This window comes from Cinclus cinclus, chromosome 20 (assembly GCF_963662255.1).
Source record: "Cinclus cinclus chromosome 20, bCinCin1.1, whole genome shotgun sequence".
In the NCBI taxonomy this organism is placed as follows: domain Eukaryota; kingdom Metazoa; phylum Chordata; class Aves; order Passeriformes; family Cinclidae; genus Cinclus; species Cinclus cinclus.
In genome coordinates this window covers 12,151,992-12,171,071 of record NC_085065.1, presented here as the reverse complement: position 1 = coordinate 12,171,071, position 19,080 = coordinate 12,151,992, and the positions used below count along the sequence as shown (strand labels likewise).

General features: G+C 61.1%; 1 protein-coding gene across 1 annotated transcript in view; it reads right to left on the bottom strand.

The window, feature by feature from the left end:
* RBFOX3 (RNA binding fox-1 homolog 3) overlaps nt 1–19,080 on the bottom strand; it is a 99,905-nt gene that overhangs the window by 15,255 nt on the left and 65,570 nt on the right. Inside the window, exons 3-4 of the mRNA XM_062506027.1 lie at nt 13,958–14,002; nt 3,396–3,732 (exon numbers count right to left, since the gene is read on the bottom strand). Of these exons, the coding sequence (XP_062362011.1) occupies nt 3,396–3,497 (102 nt within the window). The 5' untranslated portion in view covers nt 3,498–3,732; nt 13,958–14,002. The remainder of the gene's footprint in view (nt 1–3,395; nt 3,733–13,957; nt 14,003–19,080) is intronic.

The following is a 19,080-nucleotide window of genomic DNA, read 5'->3' as shown; positions in this document are numbered from 1 at the left end:
CCAGGCAGTGTGGGCCAAAATCACAGCTATTGTGGGAAAAGCAGCTTTGCAAAGCTAAAATTAATGTCACTGTTTTCAATATAAAAGAACCCAAAGCAGAAGACATGTTTTGGGGGCTTTAGGGCCTGTCCTGACTGAGCAGGGCAGCTGCCACAGCACAGCCAGAGTTGGGAGCTGCCGTGCCAGGTCTCACATCCCTGCACGAGCAGGGGGAGAAACGCGGTTTGAAACGAACCCGCTGCTGCAACACGCGGCAACACCGCTCGGAATAGACCTGCTCCCTAAAAATATAACATGCTAAACTTGGCAGCAGCCCTTTTGGAAAGGAATTTTCCAAGCAGGATTTGCAGAGGCTGTTTCCCGGTGGGCCAGGCACGGCTCAGCCAAGTCTCCTGTGCCGTGGTGTGACTGTGAGCACCGGGGATGTTCCCGGCGAGGAGCAGCACTGCAGGGCGGTCCAGCACACCTGCACATCAACCTGAGCTGGGTTGGGATCGGACCTGCACGTGGCTTGTGCTGCACCAGGGCTGTGCTGGGGTAGAGCTGATGCTGAGCCTCAGAGCCCGGACCTGCCCTGGCTCAGTACTGAGCCTTGTCCTGCAGCCATCGCTTGCTCACTCACAGCAACAGCAGAGATGTGTTTCAAGCAGTGACTGATTCCTCTGCAAACAAACCAAGCCACCGAAGTGTCCTTCCACACCCAGACCCTCAGTGAGCAAGAGCCAAATGTCCCTGCCACACCCCATGGAAGGATGCAGCGTTCCCACCTGCCCGGGCTGCTCTGCTGCAGACATGCACCCACTCTCCTGTGGCCCTGCCCTCCAGCCCTCCTCAAGTCCTGCCCTTGGAGCACGGCAGTGCCAGGGGGAGTTCCTGGGCACAGCGTGGCTGCACAACCCAGAATGCCACAGCCCACGGCCCCTGCCAGGGTGGCCACAGGGAGGGAGTGGAGCAAAGTGTGGACCCGCAGCACCTGGAAGAGCCACTGGCACTGCTGAACCCTCCTTGGTGCTGGAAGAACTGAAGTTTTGCTGAGAGCTTCATTACTTGGTCATTCCTTCAAATCCCAACACAGCTGAAAACGCTGGGGCTGAGAGCTATGAAACGTCAGCAGCATCCTCGGGAGCCAGTCCAGCCACAGGCTCCTGGTAGGGAAAGCAGTGTCTGAAGGGGACGAGGGCAGTCACTGTGTGCACACCCTGGCACGCACCAGCTCTTGACCGACCAGCCAGCCCAGCACACTCAGGCACTATCAAGGTACGCCTCCTTACAAACCCATAAAACGTTCAGACCTGTAACCCTGGGGGTCAAAACCAAGTCCCCCAATGACACAACCAACTCGGGGAGAGTCATTTGAACTCTCTCAGGTGTCCCCGCTACACAGAGGTGAGCCAGGACAGCTGGCCAGAGCCAGCTCAGGGGTGGGCACAGCCCACAGGCAGAAACAGCACTGCTCCCTGTGCTCTCCTAAGGTGCAGGCGGCACAAGTGGCCACGTCTAAAATCCAGAGCAAATTCAGAGAGCTAAAGCAGGTGCCAGGAACACCCATTGAGGGGCCCATCAGCAGCACGTGCCCCACGCCCCTGCCCCATGTGATGGCCACCAGTGACGCCCCTCTCCCTGACACCTTGGTGTCACATGGATCAGGAACACCTGTCCCCAAGTGCTGGGTACAGAACCCCAGCACAGCATAAACCCTAGGAAGAGGACGGAGATTTTCACCTCCATCGTGCTCATCAGCTGGCTGAAAATCCAACTCCAAATCCTGTAATAAAACCCTCCTCCTGGCTTGCAAGTCCAGAGCTGCTGCCAAGGAGCAGGAGGCTTCTGGGAGAGCAGGGAGGAAGAGATGCGGAACACAACGGTCAAACCAAACCAGGCAGGGTGATGGGGGAACTGGGAGCTGCCAGGTGCAGAGCAGCACACCCAGGAAAGCTGCTGCTTCCCAGGGACCTGCAGCTCTTCTTTGCCCAGCCCCGCAGGCTCTGGGAGCACCCATCTGGCCATGCTGTCACCCCTGCTGCCAGACCCAGGCTGATCCATGCCAGAGTGCTCTGCAGGGCAAGAGAGCAGCACAGCTGAGCCCCTTGTGTGGCCAGGGACGGGGGGATCCCAGCTGGAGAGGGACATCTCCCATGCTGCAAGAGAGGCTCTGGGCCCTGCCAGTCCAAAGCATCCACGTGCTCCCTTCACGGGGGCAGAAACCATTCCCTGGGTGGGTGGGGGGTCTAGGGACAGTTTTTGCTCAGTGGCAATAGCCACAGGGACCTCAGTGCAGCTTTGGGAAGACAAGAGCGAGATCCGGCGCAGCCCTGGCTGTCCCCAGGCCCTGCCTGTCCCCGGGGTCTGCCCGCAGGAATGTGCAATAAATCACGCACAGGCGCAGCCCCCGTGCCCACGCTCGTGTAACCAGCACCGGCTTCCCCAGCCCCTGCCAGAGCAGGACAGCATGACCTGGGCCTCGCCATCCCCACCACCACTGGCCACGGCCCCATCGGCCACCAGCCACAGACGTCCCAGGGGATCAAACGCTCCAGAGCCTTTCCCGCTGGGATGGAGGGTTGGCACCCGTGTGCCCGTCCTCGCCGCTGGGTGAACCGCGCCGGCCACGCCGAGCGCAGGGAGGACGCCATGAATTTTTAAACTCCTGATATCACAAATGGAGTGGTTTGCCTGGCTGGGAGACGGGATTTCCGACGCAGCACAGAGGCATTTGAAGAAGATGCCGCCTCTCCCAAGCTGCGCTTCCCCCGGGACGACAGGCCCGGAAACCTGGCACTTGGGGTCCAGCACGGGAATCAGGGCAGCCCTGTGGGACAGCAAAACCTCGGACTGGGTGAAGGACTAAACTGACGGCCTCAGCACCCTGTGCCCGGGCTGCCCTGGGGCCAGGTCCCCCCAGTCCCTCTGCAGCACCTTCCTGTGACAGCGGGACAAACCCACGCACGCCGTGGCCACGCAGCGCGAGCACACGCACACATACGTGCCCACACGTGTGCACGCGCCAGCTCAGCACCTTCCCCTCTCTCTGGAGGCTGCTCAGGCCACGCAGGAGCCTCGTTCCTTCGTCCGAGCATCCATCATCGCCCAGCGCAGCAGTACCGAGGCGGGGAAGCGCTGGAGCCGCGCCGGCGGCTCTGCCTGCCGCACTGCCCGCGCCTCTGCCCTGGCCGTGCTCCCGGGAAACCGGAGAAACCCCAAAAGCTGCAGCCGAGGACCCGAGCCGCCCCAGCGGCGCAGCTCCGGCCGCCGTGGGGCTGGAGCGGGGATGCTTGGGAGGAAGCCGTGAAGCTCTTACCCTCTGCCGAGAGGGAACCAGCCAGAAACACGTGTGAACCGGAAAGCAAAAAAATAAAAAAAAAAAAAAAAGAATTCCCCCGGAGAGGGTGGCTTACCTGTTGGAGGTAGAGGAAGGCTGGAGGACAGGGGAGAGAGTGAGGAAGCATGCCTGAGTTGGAGACAAGGAGGCAGCCCGAGTTAGCCATGGAGCACAGCATGTGTCGACAGGTAGCCGTGGAGCTGCTCGCGGGTCCGTCCTCTTCCGCACACCGCTATCCACCGCTATCCTCGTCTTCCCGGCTGGCCCCTCGGGCTCTCCCCTCCTCGCCGTCCCTCCCGACCCCTCGGCGCTAGTTAGGAGGGTTCATCTGCGGCAGGCCGGCCGCGCCGCCGCCGGAGCAGCGCTTGGCTCTTCACTTCGGGGCCATTAGCCACTGGCACTGAGCGCACGGTCTGCAAAGGGTGTGCGTGAGCCAGAGCGGAGCGGGAGAGAAAGGAAGGGGAGGAGGAAGGAGAGAGGGCTCGGGAGCGAAATAAAAGGGGTGGGAGTTGGAGGAGGAGGGGGAGTCCCCTGTGCATTCAGACATCAAACAGAGCTCTGTATAAAATGAAGAGAATCCGTAATGACATGAGAACAGCTGATCCCGCACTTAACCCCTCCACCGCCGCCGCTTTGCAGATGGCTTCCCCGCCGCCCTCGCCACCCCGGCCACACGCTGGGCAAGCAGCCGGGCAGGATGGGGCCGAGCGGGCAGAGCCGCCTCCGTTCCCGGCTCCCGGGGGAGGAAGGGTCTTACCGGGGCTCCGCCGTGCGGTGCCGGGGCTGCCCGGGACTCCCCCACGCACACACCGCCGCACACGTGCGCACCGCCGCGCTCTCGCCGCCAGCCCCGGAGCCGTGCAGCGGCCCCTGCTCCGCCTCCCCGGAGCCACCGGCCCCGCACGGCTCCGCACGGCCCCGCACGGCGTTCCCTGCCGCGCCAAGCGCAGCCTCCCGCTGCCCGCGCGCCCCGGGCATCGCTGCTCGACCCTGCCAAGGTGTGGGACCCCAGGCAGGGCCCTGTGAGCCCCCCCACCCGCCTGCCAGTCCCACAGGCACGGAGGGGACCCCCGAGGGGCCTTGGGGTGGTATGAGGGACCCCTGCCCACGGCACTGGCTTCCCTGTGCTCCCCAGAGAGACGGGGACCCTGTGCCCCAAGAGCCACCAGCTGGCGGGCAGAGGTCAGCCCCGGCAGAGCTCGAGAGGTGTTTTGGCGTTTCCAAGGGGCCTGCGGTGCTGCCAGCAGCCCTGACGCATCCACGCCACACTCGCCGCTGTCACGGCTGCCATGGCAATGCCTACGTGCCATGCCAGTGCCCGCAAGGGACACCGGCCTGGGCACAGGTGTATTTTCGCTCGGGTCCCCGTCCCACCTCGCACCTCCACCCATCAGGGCCTCGCAGCAGCCCCGGGGTCCCTCCCTGGTGCCCCACGCCGCGGCACAACATCGTGCCCAGCTCTGGAGCCGTGGCAGTGCCGAGGCTGCCAGGGTGGCATTGTGCTGGGGCACGTAGGAAACGAAACCTGGGCTCGGCTCAGTTTCCATCTTGGCCAAATGTGATGCACAAAGGCAGGGCTGTGCCAGCAGCTGCTGATGCTCCGTCTCTGCCGGAGCCTCCAGCACACGACCAGCCGTTTGGAGCTGGGATTTTCCACAGTATCCCCAGGCACAGTGACATGCTGCAGTGTCCTGGTACCGCTCCTGCTGCAGACACTCCAGAGCAGCAGCGTGTGGCATGGCCGGCCCAGGGAAAACCTGCTGCAAGCAGCTCTGGAAGAGCCATCCTGAGAAAGGGCTGTGTGGGGCCAAGGGGGTGCCAGCCCCTCCCAGGGGGTCCTGAGAGTGGGGAAACTGCACTCCAAAGGGACTGCAAATTAGGGAGGGGATGCCAGGCCAGGGGGAGGCTTTGTCACCACCACCACCACCTTGTAGTACTGGGTGCCAAAAAGGTCCAGCAGTGACACCTGCTGCCAACAGCATCCCCAGGCACTGCTCCCCGTGGGTGCCCCACCACAGCTGCTCCCCCTCCAGCCCCAAAGATTACGACAGATGCAGCGGCCCGTTCAGCACACCATGGTGCTCAGACCCCACGCTCCTGCTGGCCTCCGGCTTCCCTTCCCAGGGATCCCCATGCCCCTGGTGCCCTCCTGTGCATTCCGGTACCTGGGGAAGGGTGGGGGACAGCTCGTGTGTCCTCCCACAGCCCTTGGTGCAGCTGAGGGGAGAGGGGCTCCCCCAGGAACCTGCACATGCAGGCACCACACAGACCATGGGGGATAACCTGAGCAAGCCAACAGGCAGCTCCAAAGGGCCTGGGCCAGTCTGGCTCCACTGCAGCTCCTGGAGGTGACAATGGCAGGGCACTGCCTGGCACACTGGCCTTGCGGTGCCCAACGAAGAGAACCACGTGAAGCAGAACTGGCTCCAGGATGAGGTAATGTGCCCATCCTCCCCCGCGCCGGCTCCGGCCAGGGTGACTCAAAGGCATTCCTGGCCGGTGGCAGCACCACAAGTGCTGGCGCTGCCCTGAGCCAGCAGCGAAATGGGCACAGCTCTGCGAGCTGAGGATTGTTGGAGTCTGCTCTCTCCCTTCTCCTGCCATCACCAACGCGTGCCTGGCTGCAGAGATGTCCCTCTGCAGCAGGGAGCCCTGGGGGACGCTGGCTGGGTAGGGTGACACCAAACCCCAGTCAGCTCCAGTGGGGAACACCTTGCTGGTCACCACGGGCTGGTTTCCCTCACCCTGCTGCTCCCAGGGACTGTGCCACAGTGCCACAAGGGCACCGCTGGTGGCACCAGGGCTGTGCCCAGCCCCGCAGAGCCGCAGCCCTGGAGGAGCACCTCCGAAACTGAAGCCTCCTGGAATGAAAGTTTATTTATCTGTTTAATTAAGATGTGTTCACCAGGCGCACAGACCCCATTCCATCTGTCTCACTTACAGCCGTGTCCCAGTAAAATTAAACCTAATAAATATCAGCAGAGGGAAAGCAAAGGGCACGTGTGAGATATACGATCAAAGGCTGAAGTTGCACAGGGCTGCAGTTCTCAGCACATCTCTCTCTGCCCTTCGGGGCTGGGCTGGCGCTGCGCTCCCCGCTCAGGATGGGGCTGCCTTTCCTTCAAATCAGCACAATTCCCAGTTTTTTATTTATTTTAAATGAACCCTTCAGGCCTCCTTGGTTTTGTTTTCTGGAAGAGGGAGAACAACATGGCACTGGGACAGGAGCGGTCTTGGCCACTGTTCTGGTGCTGGAGCCAAGGGACAGAGTCTGCACTGGAAGCACTGGTGGGCATGTGCTCCCTAAACTTCTGAGGGGACTTGCCGGGGACAGGGCAGCACACCCGGCAGCTCCAGGCACTGGGATGTACCTGTAGCTCAGCTGGGAGGTGTTGGGAGGTGCCCAAGGTCACCAGTGCTGTGCTGTCCTCTCCTTGGGAAATGCCAGAAAAGCTTAGGCCTCCTCCAAGGGACACTCCACCACTGGGAAACTTTATCCATGAGGAAAAAGGCCCAGAGTTCTGCCTGGAGCCCTGTCCCCCAGCCCTGCTGGGCACATCCAGGTGCCAAGGGCCCTGCTGCCAGCCCAGAGGTGGCCCAGCTCCATGCCCAGACTCTGGCCCACAGGATGCAGTGTGAAATGCAGCACCTGGCACCATGGTCCTTCCTGGAACACCTGTGTATCCTCTCCTGGCAGAGAGGGATGATGCATTGCCATGGAACCTCTTGTGGGGCACAGTACACAGCCGTGGGACACAGTGCACAGCCGTGGGGCACAGTGCACAGCTGTGGGGCACAGGACACAGCCGTGGGACACAGTGCACAGCCGTGGGGCACAGTGCACAGCTGTGGGGCACAGGGCACAGCTGTGGGACACAGTGCACAGCCGTGGGACACAGGACACAGCCGTGGGACACAGTGCACAGCCGTGGGACACAGTGCACAGCTGTGGGACACAGTGCACAGCCGTGGGGCACAGTGCACAGCTGTGGGGCACAGGGCACAGCTGTGGGACACAGTGCACAGCCGTGGGACACAGGACACAGCCGTGGGACACAGTGCACAGCCGTGGGACACAGTGCACAGCTGTGGGGCACAGGACACAGCTGTGGGACACAGTGCACAGCCGTGGGGCACAGTACACAGCTGTGGGGCACAGTGCACAGCCGTGGGGCACAGTACACAGCCGTGGGGCACAGGGCACAGCTGTGGGACACAGTGCACAGCCGTGGGGCACAGTGCACAGCCGTGGGACACAGTGCACAGCTGTGGGACACAGTGCACAGCCGTGGGACACAGGGCACAGCTGTGGGGCACAGGGCACAGCTGTGGGGCACAGGACACAGCCACGGGGGCTCTGGGTGTCCCAGGGGCTGCCGGTGCCTGGTGTTTGATGGGACCCCGTGGTCCCTGCAGTATTCTCCCACAGGGCAAAGCTGGATGCTGACGCTCATAAGAGCTGCCAAGGAGAGCTGCAGATCAGGCAAGACATGACCTCTGCCACGAAGGCCTCGAGGCTGCACTGGGGAGATCAGGTGCTCCAGCCTCCCTGGGGTTACCCTGTGAATGCAGTGCTGGCAGGCCAGCAGCACCCAGGGACAGCTGTACAGACCTAATCCTGTCCTCCCACCCACTCCAAAATGCCCCCAAGCCATAGAATTCATTAATTAAAGGCTCATTAGTAGTTATTCAAAGACATCAAGCAATTAGATGAAGGCACTAACAGATCTGAGCTGCTGTGTGATGAGGAGCATCCCATGGCAAGGAAGGTCCCACGTCCCCAGTACCTCGGGCACGGGGATGGCCCCAGCTTGGGGCACAGGCCAGGAGAACCAGAAAGGACTGACAAACCTCCTGGGCACCCTGTTTAACCTCTCCGTCCTTCCCTGTTCCTTCCTCCTGCTCCTCCAGCAGCTCCCAGAGGTCACTGGAGACACTGCCTGCTCTGAATTCCCAAAGATGGAGCACCCAGGTGTGACCTCACCAGGTGAGGAGGGGACTGTGACCAAACCACAGCCAGCGCCTGAGACAGCAGCTGTGGCAGTAGGAGAGCAGCAGGAATGGAGGGAAGCATGTGGAAGTTTCATGGGATCCAGGGGGAAAAAAACAGCTCATTATGATGTTCCTGACCCAATGTGGGGGAAACAGGATGGGGCCTGGGAATCCGTCAGCCTCAGGCCAGAGGTGTCAGCACAGTGCAGAGCAGGAGAGGGCTGGGCTGGCACCTGGGGATGTTCCACAGCCTCCCGTGTCACCCCTCCTCCTCTGCCCTGAGCCACATGGGCAGGGACAGGAACCCTGGTGCTCTCCACAAAATGACAGCTATTTGCAGCTGTCCTGTGCCCCCCATCATCCAGCAGGAACAATTTTGCCCAGCCCAGCTGGTCCCAGCTGTGCTCTGGCTCCCTGCAGGAGACATGGCAGCTCCATGGGGCCTCAGCTCACTCCCCTGGCTGGAGCATGAGCCAGAGCCTGTCTCTGTGCCTGGCTCCTCACCTCTGCCCACACCGCCCTTCCTGAAGCCCTTTCACTTGACAAAATATTTACATGAAATGGCAATTAGGCTCCCTGGATTTAATGAGGATTAACCTGCAGCAACAGCAGTGTGGCAGAGCAGCTGCTGCTGAGCACCTCGAGCTCACGAGGGGGACAGGGTTGGGGGTCACAGCAGGGCAAACAGCTGTGCCAGGCTTGCAGGGTCACCAGGACAGGGACCACGGCCACCACTACTGGGCCAGAGCCACCACCAAGGCTGGGGCCACCACCACCAGCGAGCCCAGCGCAGATGGAGAAGGAGGAAGGAATGATGGAGGGTGGCACAGGACTGATGGAGGATGATGTAAGGAAGGAGCAACTGCAGACCAGGAACCTGAAGTGCTGCATTCCCAGGCCTCCCCCTTCCCTGAGACCAGCTCCACTGCCTGACAAAGGGTTCCTGAGAAAAAGTGGTCTCAGAACTGGAAACCCTGCCGCTGTGCCTCACAGGCTGCTAGGGGGCTTCAGCAGCAGCCCCCAGGGCACCAGCATGTGGGACACTACAGGAGGGGTGCAAGCCACCCCAAACAGGGATGTGTGTGGCACTGCCATTGTGGGCAGCAGCCCTGGGCTGGGACCCACCTGAGCAGCAGACAGGTGAGGTGGGCACGGGGAACACCAGGCTGAAGGTACTCCAGAAGCAAACACTCCATCCTCATAATAAGATTTTTTAAATGCACAGGGAGGATGTTAGTGTTAAACAGGCACTGTGACCCAGGGCACATCTATAAATTGTAGTATTTACAAACCCCTTCTTCTCCTTATCCCACATGCTTTTCATTTCTCTGGAATTGCTGTTCATTTGAAGACATTTTGCTTTGGCATCTCAGCCTGTGGAGGTGTTGATGACCGAGCCACCACAGCGCTCCTGTCATGCAGGGACACCAGTCCCTCTCCTTCCTCCCAGTCCCTCTCCTTCTTCCCATGCTGCACAGAGAGACGCCCACGGTGCCAAGAAATGACACTCCCTGCTCTGCTGGGAGCACAGTCCTCGCCCTGCCCTTCCCAGGCTGGCTGGCTCACATGGGACAGGGAACAGAGACCCTGGAGTGCCACTGCCCCATAGCCAGTGCGGGGAGGGAAGCTGTGCCTGCAGCTCCGTGGGACCCCCACGCTGCCCGTGCCTGCTGGGCCGAGCTCTGCAAAGCCACACAGCTCTGCTGGGTAGGTAAGTGCCTGGGCAGAATTAGCACCGAGGCAGGAGGCTCTGCCAGCCCTGCCAGGCTCTGGAGCCGTGGCAGAGCTGACGTCCCTCATGACAAAGCACCTTGCACGTGAAAGCTGCTTCCTGAGAAACAATGAATTCACATCATCCTCTTCCTCCTCCCCATAAGCTCCTTTCCGCACGTCCCCCTTTGCCTGCCTCTGCCCACTCTGTTCCCTGCTCCTAAATCCAGGGGAGCACAACTCCCTGGAGCATGGAACCCCACCAGATTGCTGCAGCCCCCCGGGCCCTCTTCATCTCTGAGGGAGGTGGAAGGAGCTGGTGCCATGGCTTTCGGGCCCAGCTGGTGGCCGGGATGCCATGGGAAGACCCTTGGACGGTGCAGAGCCTGATCCAGCTCTTGCAGCTCTAGGAAGGGGGTGTAGCTCCATGGGGGACTGCTGGCTCCAGCTCCTTGCCCTGTGCTCACTGTCCCAGCTGCACCCAGACTGGGGCTCACACCCACATCAAGTGTCCCAGCCCCAAGCAAAGGGCCTCGACAGCCCCTGCCACCCTGTCCCCTCCTCTCTGTCCCTGCACAGAATGCTCGAGGTGGCCGGGTAGGACTCAGCCTGTCCCACTCCAATCTGGGAGAGCTGAGCCCCATGCCCACCCCCAGCCCCATGCCCAGCCCCGTGCCCACCCGTGTCCAGCCCAGTGCCCAGCCATGCCCCTCACTCTGGGCTCAGCAGGGGAACAAAACTCTGCATCCCCCAAGCCTCAAAACCCCTGAGGAGGGACTGCTGAGGAGGGACTTTGGGGTCCACAAGAAAATCTCAGGGGGCCCAGGGTCCCCATGGTAGGTTCCCCTCAGTAGCCTCAGGAATTTCAGGCCTGGGATAAAATATGGGGGCTGTCCCACAAGCATCTGTCAAGTTCCTGGGTGGGCATGGTGAGAGGGGCTGCTGCTCCACACAGACCCCTCACCTGAATGTCCCACTGTCACCACACCCATCCCGCTCCCAGCACAGCCCCCGGGCAGGCACCACAGCCCACCAGTGACCACCAAAGTACAGCTGGGGCAAGGGTCTGGTGCTGGACAGGAGAGGCAGGAGAGAGCCATGGAGCTTGGACAGGGCAGTGCAGAGGCAGGAGGGCAGGAGAGCCGGGGGTGCCCTCAGCAGGGACAGGGCTGCAGTGTCCGGTCAGGGACCCCTTTCCTTCCCACCTCAGGACTGTCCCCAGCACTGCAGCCCAGTGAGTGGCCACCGGGACAAGCTCTCCCTGGACGGTGGCACAGCCGGGGGGGGGCGGACACGGTGCAAAACCACCCCAGTCCTGAGCGAAACCTCAGCAGACAGGGAGGGAAGTGCCCACCCTCGGCAGCGGTACCTACCCAAAAATACATCATCATGTCAGCGGCGGGGCTGAGGCGCTCGGCGGGGCTCGCTGGGAGGGCGATGGGCTGCTCCCGACGCTGGCCACCGCTCCTGGCCACCGCTCCTGCTGGCTGGGCTCTGTCCCTTGGGCTGTCCGGCTGCAGCGCTCAGAGCCGGGGTCCGGCCCGGACACGCTGCTGGGGGAGGGCAGCGCCAGCCCCGGTGGGCAGCGCCTTATCCAGCCCGGGGGAAAATGGGAGAGGAAGAAAATAATTCAATCCTCTCCAGTGTGTCCGAGGAGCAGAGGGAGGGGCGAGCGTGTGAAGGGACGGCAAGCCCAGGGGTGAAGAGGCTCCGGGACCGGGCTGGGCGCTGGGGCACAGCAGCGGCCGTGTGAGCGCTCGCTGGCGCAGCGTGGGCTCCCGCGGACACTCCAGGAGCCGATGTCCTGCCTCAGCATTTTTCAGGCTACCCTGTCAATAAGGGAATCCGCCGCTCACAGTTAACCTGCGAGGTGCCAGCCCGCTCCAGAACCCCCCACTCCCGTCGCTGCTCCTGGCCGCCAGGGATGCTCAGCCGTGGTCCGGCTGGGATGACCTGTCCTGGGAACCCCAGCGTCCCCCCTTTTATTGGAACAGCCGAGCAGCGGCCCGAGGGGGACAGAGCCAGCAGCCCCCAGCCCCCGTGTGCAATGGGGAGCCATGGGGACAGTCCTTGGAGCCCGGGATGTGGCCAACATGGACTGCACGAGAGGGCATCCAGAGATCCCAACCAACACCAGGGCAGCCTCTCCTTCCTTGAGCCCCAGCACTGCCACCCCAGCAGAGCCCCGGGACAGAGCAGCAGGACCAGACAGGGGCCAGTGACGAGCTGGGCATGGTGCAGCCAGTGGGGATAAGCCAGGGGGTCCTGCACACAAGCCCCTGGACCACAGTGCCCCTTGGCAGTGCTGCTCCTCACACACCAAATCCCTGTCCTCCAGGGGCACGGCACAGGGGAAGGAGCAAGGGGACCATGAGCACTGAACCAGGCATGGTAGAGAGGGAATAAATAAGGATAAGGGAAGCAGAGGAGTAAGGGGGGGGGCAGCAGATTGGTCTCCGGGGCCCAGCTGGTTCTGACATCTACAGCCCCATAATCATATTCAGAGCAGCACCAGGCTGGAGGCAGCTCTCCTCCAGCACGGCAATAAACGAGAGCAACACTCTCAATAATTCAGCACCAGGAGAGGGTGATAAAGCAGCAGAGGCACCACTGCAGGCAGCTGGGGTGGGGGGCTCCCTGCTCCCTTATATCTCAGTGATCCAAACCCTTTCCTCTCTCTCTCTGTGCCCTGTAAATGCAGCCCCAGCTTCAACTTGGGGTCCCCCCCAGCCTGCCAGACCCCCCAGCCCTGCTGTATGGGGCAGACAGAGGGGCCCAGTGCAACAGAATAATCCCCTCCATCACCAGCAGACGAAACCTGGGGGGTCAGCAGGCAGGGCGCAGAACCTGGAGCCAGGGCAGGGGCAGCAGCTGGAGCTGCTCCCCAGCTCTCCCCAGCACCATTCGCCCTCTCCCTGCACAAACAGAGGCCGGAGCCCCTGTGCCAGATGCCAAACCCCCACCCAGACTGGGCACGGGGCAGCTGCAGGACACCCACCGCTGCCCTCCCCCCTGCCATGGACACACCTCTCCAGACACACCAGGGGCACGGCCCAGTGCGTTCCAGCAGCCCCAGCACTGACCCGTGACCCCCAAGCCCACACCCAGCCGGACACTGGTGGGGAGCAAAGCCCTCCTCAGCACAGGAAGCGAACCACCCAGATCAGTGAACGCACATTCAGCACTGTCCCCCAGCCCCACAGCCACAGCTCAGCCTTCATCCCGTTCCTCCTGGCTCGTGCTGCCTGCAAGCTGCTCCCACACAAAATTCTGCTCCTTCCAGCAACTCTTTTTCCACATTTCCCACGGAATCTCAGGACCCTTCCAGACCAAAACCACCTCCCAGCAGGTCACCTCCATCCTTGTGCTGTATGTGACAAGGCTGGGACTGTTTCCCTGCCAGACACCTCTTCATTGTTCTGCAGGTTGGAAGCTCCTGTAGCACAGTGCCACTGCCTTGGCCCCCATCACCCCCTGGTGCCACTGCCTCAGCTGGGGAGCACTGTGAGCTGTTGTGACACCTCCCAGAACCCTGGGGACAAACATCTCCTGCGGTGGGCAACTGCCAAGTCAGGGTCTGTGGCCCCCAGGAAGGACAGGGCTCCTCCAGGGATGGCACAGAGTATGGACAGACAGCAAGTCAGCACACGCGGGCGCTCCCAGACACGTCAGTCTCAGCTCTCCTCCTGCAGGATTCCTGTCACACCTGCGTGGGGGAGTGGGCAGCCTTCCTCCCGTCCCTCCCTCAAGCCCTCTGTGCCCACCAGCCCCTGCCTGATCCCTGAGCCACGGGCTGAGGGTGCTGCCCTGCCCTGCCCTGGCACACGCCAAGCACCCATTGCCAGCCCCACACATGCAGGTTTAGCGTGCAGGAGGGACCCCAGGAGCAGCCAAGGCAGAGCCCAATGCAGCCACTGGGATCCAAACCCCCCATACCTTTTATTCAGCCCAGCTCCTCCCGCGGCGCTTGCAGTGGGCTCTCTGGAAAAGACAGGGAAGAGGAGGAAGAATTACAATCAATGATCATCATCACTAACCTGTTACAGTCAATGCTGTCTGCTCATCGACTGCACAATGTTGGGATATGAGCAGGAGTGTTATTCCCCAGGCACTGGGAAGCCTGTGCTGGTCAGGAGCTGGTGGCCAGGCCAGGGGCTCAACCCAGCACCCAGCAGCACCATGCCCAGGGTGATGGGTGCAGGAACCCCCTTGAGCTCCACCAGTGCACCTCAAACCCAACCCAGCTCCCGCAGACCGTGGGCCCCCTCCTCAGCTCCCCCAGACCCCTGCAGGCACAGCCCCACACACCCCACGGGCTGGGACTGGGCACAGCTGTCCTCGAGGCCCTGGCTGCACATCTGGGTTCCCAAACCCCCTGCCCACACCTGCACAGTGACACTCTCCTGAGGAGCAATCCCTGCAGCACACGGCTCTGCTGCTCTCCTGGCTCTGGGCACTTCTTGGAAATTAAGCCAAATTTCAAAGAAAACTTCCTGAAAGCTGCACTTCAACTAATTGGCTTCTGCAGCATGGCCAACGCAAACATTCATCAATCATGTTGGACCCTCAGAAATAATGAGAATGGCTGATCCATCCCAGCAGTGGTTAAAGAACGAGGGGGGCTGTGTGTGTCTGTACCTGCTTCTTTGGAGACCTGCAGGTGCTGAGTCCCACCTGCCCAAGAGCTCTGCTCCCAAGTGCTGGAGCTCAGCCCCCACCGTAGGGGCAGCACCCCAAGATGAGGGTCCCGAGTGTAGGGACCCCATGGCTGGATGCTGGTCCAGGCTCACAGCCCATCCCAGGGAGCACACAGCCCACGGATGGGCCGTGGCAGCTCAGGAAGCACAGGGACTGTTCCCAGGCACTCGTGTTAGCAAACACGGTTCTCACCCGCTCAGCAGGATAATCAATTATGGTAATTCCTGCCTCAGTGAATCAGATTCATGGAGGAGTACAGCTCATTAGGCTGGTGCTGACTTCCATTAGCACTCTTATGATAAAAACCCTCCAAACACTCTCACCCAGCATTCACCAGGCTGGGGGTCCCCCTTCCCCCCAGATCAGGGCACACCCAACTGTGGGATGTGGGTGTCCTAAAAAAGATGTTTGGGAGCTCCCTGGCTCCCATCCTGCACCTGCAGGCCTGGCAGAGCCCCCTGCCCCCAGCCACCACTCCTGAGCTCCTCCACAGCTTTACCAGGATCCTGGCTGGCATCAGGAGATGGCCCAGAGCACTCCAACAGTGGGGCTGGGAGTGCTGGGAGTGCTGGGAGCCCAGGCTGCCTCCTCTGCAATGAATAATTGATGCTGCACACTCCTGGGGGAGGCTCAGCGATGGTAACGCCACATTTCCCAAACACATTTCCCAGGAACGGCCCCTTCTGAGAAGCTCCCCACAGCAACGTGGGACCCCACAGCCAGCATGTGCCACACCAGGATGTGCCAAACCAGGATGTGCCACCCTCGCTGGCACACACAGGGAATGGCCAAGCCCAGCCCAGCCCAGGCACAAACCTCTGGTGGTCCTGGCAGGGACTGGGCTCAGGCAGAGCCTCCCTGTGTGCACACAACAAGGTGGGAGAGGGAAAGCCCTGGCAGAGCAGGAGCAGCTCTGGGCAGGATCTGGGAGGGTTCTTGATCCAGTCTGTTTTTCTGGCAGATCTGGGCTGGCTGACTCTACCTGGAACCTTGCAAAGCCTCAAAGGGACCCGCTTCCAGAACAGGTGATCCCAACCCAGCTGAACCACCCAGATGAAAATCAGGGGGTCTGCACAAGAAATGCAACCCGTGTCACCCTGAACCTCACCACCCCCATCCCCACACTGCAACCTGAGGCAGGCCTGGCTCTGATCTGCTGGGAAACTTCTTGGTACTTTCTCAAAAAGTACATTTTAACCCCCATTCCCTCCACCAAAAATCCTAAATTAACTTTGCTTTTAATTAAATTCATTAGCAAAGATTATCTGGCTGAGGAACAATAATGTCCCACCCCTCCCCCCACAGCCCTCTCTATTTATATCCCCATATACAGAACAGCAGCGAATATTTCTTTATGGGCCATTAAAGGTTTAATGTTTAATTTATAACCACCTTCTCCGGCGGGTGGGATGGCCAGGCACAATGTCAACATTTTTAATTAAATGAGAAGGGATTTTTTTTTCCCCAGCTAAGGAATATAAAACATCCTGTTCCCAGCAGTGTTGGAGGCAGGGGCAGGAGGGGCAGGGGCTGGGGCAGAGGCTGGCTCCTGCACACTCTCAGGATACATTTTCTCACCATCCTGCTCTGCCCAGGGCTGTTTCACATTGCTGGCCAGGAGCTGAGCCAAGAGATGCTGGGGCAGAGGAGCCCCGGTGTGGTGGGTAAGGGACCATCAGCAGCACAGCTCTAGGACTGCTCAGGAGAGACCACCAACCTCCTCAGGGCTGGGAAGAGCATCCTGTCCCATCTTGGGGACAGGGACAACACGTGGTGCTGCCCAGCAGGGTCCTGTGCGGGTCCCTCGGGGGGCAGAGGTGAGAGCGTGGCACTGCCACGCCGGGCACAGCCCACGCCAGCATGGCTGGGCACCAAACCCGCCAGAGTTACAGCTGTGAACCTCCCAGCCCAAATCCTCCCTGCAGTTTCTGCTGGTCACTGGCACCTCCTCCCAGCCAGCGCCCGCGGCTCCCGTGGCATCGCCACCTCCTTCCTGCGGGCCAGCAGATCAAAGCACTCCCCGTGCCCGAGTGGTTCATGGAACCCGCCGCTGGCACCGCTGGAGGAGCCCGGCGCTCCTGGCATCCCTCCGGCATCCCTCATCCCAGCCCTCACGCCGGGGAGCGTGTCTGGCTGTGCTGCCAGCACCCACAGCCTCGGCACAGCCCTCCCTGCCCGGCCAGCGGCGAGGGGCAGCTCCGAGCAGGCAGGTTTCCATTAATGGAGTATTTTATCTTACAGGACAGATTAAATCTCTGTCCAGAGAAGTGCAAAAGCGCTGAATCAGCAGCCAGCTGGGGGCGGCAGGTTCAGCCACGAGCATTTGGCTGCAGCACAGCCCGTCAGTGCTTCAACCTCCCGCATCCACACTGTGCCAGACACTGCCAGCCCTGAGCACCCCCAGCCCCTGCTCCCTGCCCTGGTGAGTGCTGGCACGGCTGGAGGAGCCACATGCAGCTCCTCACCTGCCCGGCAGCCCCACGCCAGCCCTGCGCTGCACTAACACACCCAGAGCAAGCCAAGCACCAGTGGCAAGGGTGAGCTGCCTTCCTCCCTCCCTCGTCATCCTCTGCACAGCACGGGTGGGCTGGCAGGAGGTGTCCTGGCACAGCTGCCATGTCCACAGCAGCATTCCAGGGCGTAGCCCTCAGCCAGCAGGTCCCCAGCCCATCCCTCCCCGTGGGCTCTGCTCCCATCCACACCCCAACAGGGTCCCTGACAAAGCCACGTCCCTGCTGCCTTGACTCTGGTGCCCAGCCTTGGCTCCCAAGCCACGGAGGCAGAGCGGGCACTCGCTGCCACGCACCCACACACGTGTGCTCACGGGAGCAGGCGTGCAAGGGCCGGCTGCAGGGAGCCAGCCACGGAGCAGGGATGGCACTGTGCTGCTCACTAAAAGCATGAGTGTCACTAAATCAATAATTCATTTACTTTAATGAGATAAGTACTTGGAAAACTAATTGCAAACCTGCTCCATTTACTCCAACCCATTATAGCCTTTAATGTAAATGGCAGGAACGCTGCTGGAGGAAGGGGAAGGGCTTTGGGTGGAAGATTGTGTTGTGCTTCCCCTTCTTCTAAGAAACAGAAACATCAGTCATCAGCTGGGACAGTAGAAGCCAGAGGAGCCGGTGGGATCACCGTGTGGAAGTGCTGATGATGGAATCACTGCATGGAAGCACTGACAGCAGAGCAAGGGGAAAGCCCCCGGAATCACGGCTGTCCTGCGCCCATGCTGCCACCACACAGGCATCTCCCAAGCCAGGACGTGCCTTCAGTCTTCTCCTGTGCCACAGCCTCCCACCTGGAGCCGCGCTGGGTGGGATGTGCCCCCGCTGGAGTGCTCACTGATGATCTGTCACCGTTCACTACGAACCCATGGGTTTGTATCTCTGGCACAGCATCCCCCCAGCCAGCAGCTGCCAGCTCCTCTGCCTCAGCCGCTGCTGCCCCTTCCCACCCTCCTGCCCCTGGCAGCCCCCACGTGCCCGGGCAGCCAGAGTGGGCAGGGCAGTCCTGCCAGGCCCCAGCACTTTCCTGAACAGGAGCCGTGGCTCCGGGCAGCAAAGCTGGGAGTTCCTGAACCGCAGCCGGAGCAGGAGCTCAGTGCCAAGGGCTCACTTCTTGCTTGCTGGAGCAAATGGCAGGTCATAAAAAGGAACTGTGACAGAAGAGAAAATGTTCCAGAGTCCACAAGGACCAGTCCAGGGTAAATCCATCTGCTCAGCAATTTAGCTAGAAAATCCTTTCCAATCATCTGTGCTGTAGGTCCTTCATCCCCAGCTGCTGGCTCTGGTCAGGGCCTTTCCCACTCTGGCAGCTCACATGGGGTTTGTGGTGCTTGGTGATCCCAGAACACCACCAGGGACACTGGGGAGGGTCACACCTCGGGGAGGGGTCACAGACACCCCTGCAGAGGGTTTGACAGTGGCATGGGCTATAGGGACTCTTTCCCAAGCTCTTGGCTCATTCGGAAGAGCACATCGTCCTCCCCAGCTCCCGCGTCCCTGGCACCATCTGCGGGATGCAGGAGGGACCAGGGAGTGCAAATCCCACCTGGAGCTCCATGAGCAGCACCTCGCAGGAGGCTGCCCTGGGAGCCACGGCCGAGGAGAGCTGGGACAATCCTGCCTGGCTGAGAACTCCAGAGCTCAGCCTTGCACAGAGTTCTCCCTGCAGGCATCCCATTGAATCCCACCTCAGCCACTCCTGTCTCACAGAAAATCAATGGCAAGCATCTCAATTAATCACACCAGGGGCAAATTGATTAGGAGCCTAAATAAGGTCAACATGGTTGTCTGCTTATAGGGTGGGACCCCTTAATCATCATTTTATCTGCAATGGGCTGCAGAACCAGCAAT